This window comes from Pundamilia nyererei, unplaced genomic scaffold, assembly GCF_000239375.1.
Source record: "Pundamilia nyererei isolate P.nyererei 1_Seehausen unplaced genomic scaffold, PunNye1.0 scaffold00403, whole genome shotgun sequence".
Lineage (NCBI taxonomy): Eukaryota > Metazoa > Chordata > Actinopteri > Cichliformes > Cichlidae > Pundamilia > Pundamilia nyererei.
Genome location: NW_005187804.1, coordinates 86,540 through 90,036, shown reverse-complemented (window position 1 = coordinate 90,036; position 3,497 = coordinate 86,540). Strand labels below are relative to the sequence as shown.

Here is a 3,497-nt window from a genome sequence, read left to right as displayed (position 1 = left end):
CACACACACACACACACACACACACACACACACACACACACACACACACACACACACACGGTGTGTTACTGCATTATAAGGACAGATTCGTAACTTTACTGTGCCCTGTCCTTATAATGATGATCTATAATGTGATCTAACGCAGCCGTGGTAAACACACTGGGTGTAACTGCTCGGCGTGTTGGCTCGTTGTTGTCCTCAAAGCCATAAGTTGGTGTTTTAGCCGCACGCGACAAAAGAGGTGGCACGCGCTGTCAATACAAGCGCGACCGTCAGTGTGCGACTGTGTTAACGGAGGCTGAGCCGAATGGATCGCGCTCCGGCCCATTGTTGTGACACACTTCTGCGGTGGGGGGAGCGGGACCCTCCCCCCCGACCCGCACTCCTGTTGCTTAAAGGAGGCCATTCTGATTTAGGAGGAGGGAGGAGTGTTTGTGTGGAAAAGAGACGGGGCGGGCGCAGAGAGGGGCGCGAGAAGAAAGACTAGCGCGCGCACACATTGACTTTTCTCTCTCTCTCTCTCTCTCAGTCACACAGAGTGGGAGGGAGCTTCCTCAGCCACAGACACACACACTCAGAGCATATGTGGAAGTGTGACAGAGCGGTCTGCGAGGAGAGAGGCGCAGTTTGTGTGTGTTCGTCTCCCACGAAACGACTTTCTTTATTTCTTCATCTCTCTTTGTGTCTCGTGCAGTTTTCCCAGGACGAACATGTCGCACTAAGGACACTCGTGTTCTCCACTGCGTGATCTCCCCTCTGTGGAAGTCATCCCTCGGTGTGAGCGCAGAAGATGGGGGCAAAAAGGAGGCAAAGAAAAGCGACCGTTTGGTCCTCGGCTCCACTCCAGCTCGCGCTGCTGCTCGCGCTCGTGCACGGCGCCAGCGGGAAGACTCTGAAATACAAAGTTTACGAGGAGCAGAAAGTGGGCACAGTCATCGCGCGGCTGAAGGAGGACGTGTCCGCGGTTCTGCCAAAGTTACCCAGCTCCCTGAGCTTTCGCTTCCGCGTGATGCAGCTGGGCGGCACGCCGCTGCTGGCCGTGCGCGAGGACGACGGACAGATCAGCATCGGCACCAGGATCGACCGCGAGAAGCTCTGCGAGAAAAACTCCAACTGCTCCATTGAATTCGACGTGGTCACGCTGCCCACGGAGTACCTGCAGCTGTTCCACGTAGAAGTGGAAGTCCTGGACATCAACGACAACTCTCCGCACTTTGCTCGCGCCATCGTCCCCATTGAGATCTCCGAGAGCGCGTCAGTGGGGACGCGCATCCCGCTGGACGGCGCTGTGGATGCGGACGTAGGGGAGAACTCTCTGCACACGTACTCACTCACAGCCAACAACTTTTTTAAAATCGACGTGAGGACCCGGACAGACGGGGCCAAGTACGCAGAGCTGGTGGTGATGAGAGAACTGGACCGGGAGGTGCAGGCCAGTTACCAGTTGCAGCTAACGGCCTCGGATAACGGGGTGCCCCCCAAGTCTGGCTCTACTCTGCTCAAGATCAGTATTTCGGATTCCAACGACAACAGCCCGGCCTTTGACGAACAGGCTTATGCAATCAATCTGCTAGAAAACTCTCCCCTTGGGACTCTGATTATTGATTTAAACGCCACGGATCCTGACGAGGGCACTAATGGGAAAATAGTTTACTCTTTCAGCAGTCATGTCTCACCAAAGATCCTGGAGACCTTTAAGATCCACCCTGAAAACGGCCACATTACTCTGATTAAAAAGGTGGACTATGAAACCGGTGCTTCCTACGAGCTGGATGTTCAGGCTCAGGACTTGGGCCCTAATTCCATTCCTGGACTTTGCAAAATCGTGGTCAAAGTTGTGGATGTCAACGACAATAAACCAGAGATAAACATTAACCTGATGACACCTGGCAAAGAGGAGGTGGCCTACATTTCAGAGGGGGCCCCTGTGGACACGTTCATAGCTCTGGTGCGTGTTGATGACATTGATGGAGGGCTCAACGGGGAGGTGGTGTGCAGGCTGCACGGCCATGGCCACTTCAGGCTCCAGAAGACCCACGAGAAGAACTACATGATTCTCACTAATGTCTCACTGGACCGTGAGAAGAGGTCAGAGTACAGTTTGACGGTCATAGCTGAGGACAGGGGCTCCCCCAGCCTTTCCACCATCAAACACTTTACCGTCCAGGTTCTGGATGAAAATGACAATCCTCCGTGTTTTGAGAAGAGCCGCTACGAGGTCTTTAAGTCAGAGAACAACTCTCCTGGAGCCTACCTGATGACAGTGGTGGCCTCAGATCCAGATCTGGGCACCAACGGTCAGGTCACTTACACCATCATAGACACGGTGGTACAAGACAGCCCCATTTCCACCTACGTCACCATCGACCCCTCTAATGGTGCCATCTATGCACTGCGCAGCTTTGACCATGAGGATGTCAGCCGGATCGCCTTCACTGTTCAGGCACGTGATGGGGGAAACCCCGTGCAGTCGGCCAATGCCTCCATCCATCTGACTGTTTTGGATGAAAATGACAACCCGCCCATCATTCACTCCCCCTCACTCCGGAATCATACCGCTGAGCTTCCCGTGTGGAAGTATGCATCCCCGGGTCAGCTGATCACCGCCCTTAAAGTCACAGACCGTGATGCTGGTGCCAACGGAGAGGTGAGCTGCACCATCATCGGTGGCAATGAGGATGGGCTGTTTGTGATGGATGCCCGGCGCTGTGAGCTCAGAACCAATGCCAGTCTGGAGCAGGCTCCGCGGGACATAATGGAGATCAGGGTGGAAGTGCAGGACAGAGGCATCAGCCCGCTGTCCACAGGAGCCCTCCTCAGGCTCTCTGTGCAGGAGAACATGGACATTCTCCCCTCTCTGTATCCTACCGGCTCCACCCAGGCCTCACTGGATCTCTCCCTCATTGTCATCATTTCTCTGGGTGCAGTCTGTGCTCTGCTGCTCATTGTGATGCTGATGTTTGCGACAGCCCGCTGCAGCCGTGAGAAGAAAGACCCCAGACACAACTACAACTGTCGCGTGGCGGAGAACAGCTACCAGAACCACCCTAAGAAGCCCGCCAGGCAAATCCACAAGGCAGACATCACCCTGGTCCCGACCGTCAATGGAACTTTACCTGTGCGTGCACACCCGCGCTCCCCCTCCCCTTCCCCTACACCTGAGAGAGGCACGCTGGGGAGCAGGCAGAGCCATCATAGCCGCCAGTCACTGAACAGCCTCGTCACCATCTCCTCCAATCATGTGCAAGAGAGCTTTGCTCTGGAGCTGGCCCACGCCACTCCTCCTGTAGAGGTGAGAGGTTTACTCATTTTCTTTAAATGTCCATGGGATTGATGTAAACCTGATTTACATGTAATACTTTGAAGTATTTATACTTACAGTACCTTTTCATTTGAAGCCGTGCACGTGGTTTGTCATGTACCGGGGTTACCTCCCGTGTTCTGTTCAGCTGTACGTGTCGTGTTTTTGTTGACCATCACAAAGTCATGCACTCCCT

General features: G+C 54.3%; 1 protein-coding gene across 3 annotated transcripts in view; it reads left to right on the top strand.

Moving 5' to 3' along the window:
• Positions 1-543: 543 nt before the first annotated feature.
• The window catches only part of pcdh18b (protocadherin 18b), a 9,373-nt gene continuing 6,419 nt past the window's right edge, over positions 544-3,497 (top strand). For all 3 annotated transcript variants that reach the window (XM_013915938.1, XM_013915939.1, XM_013915937.1), the window contains exon 1: positions 544-3,292. In XM_013915938.1, coding sequence (XP_013771392.1) covers positions 791-3,292 — 2,502 coding nt within the window. In that variant the 5' untranslated portion in view covers positions 544-790. The remainder of the gene's footprint in view (positions 3,293-3,497) is intronic.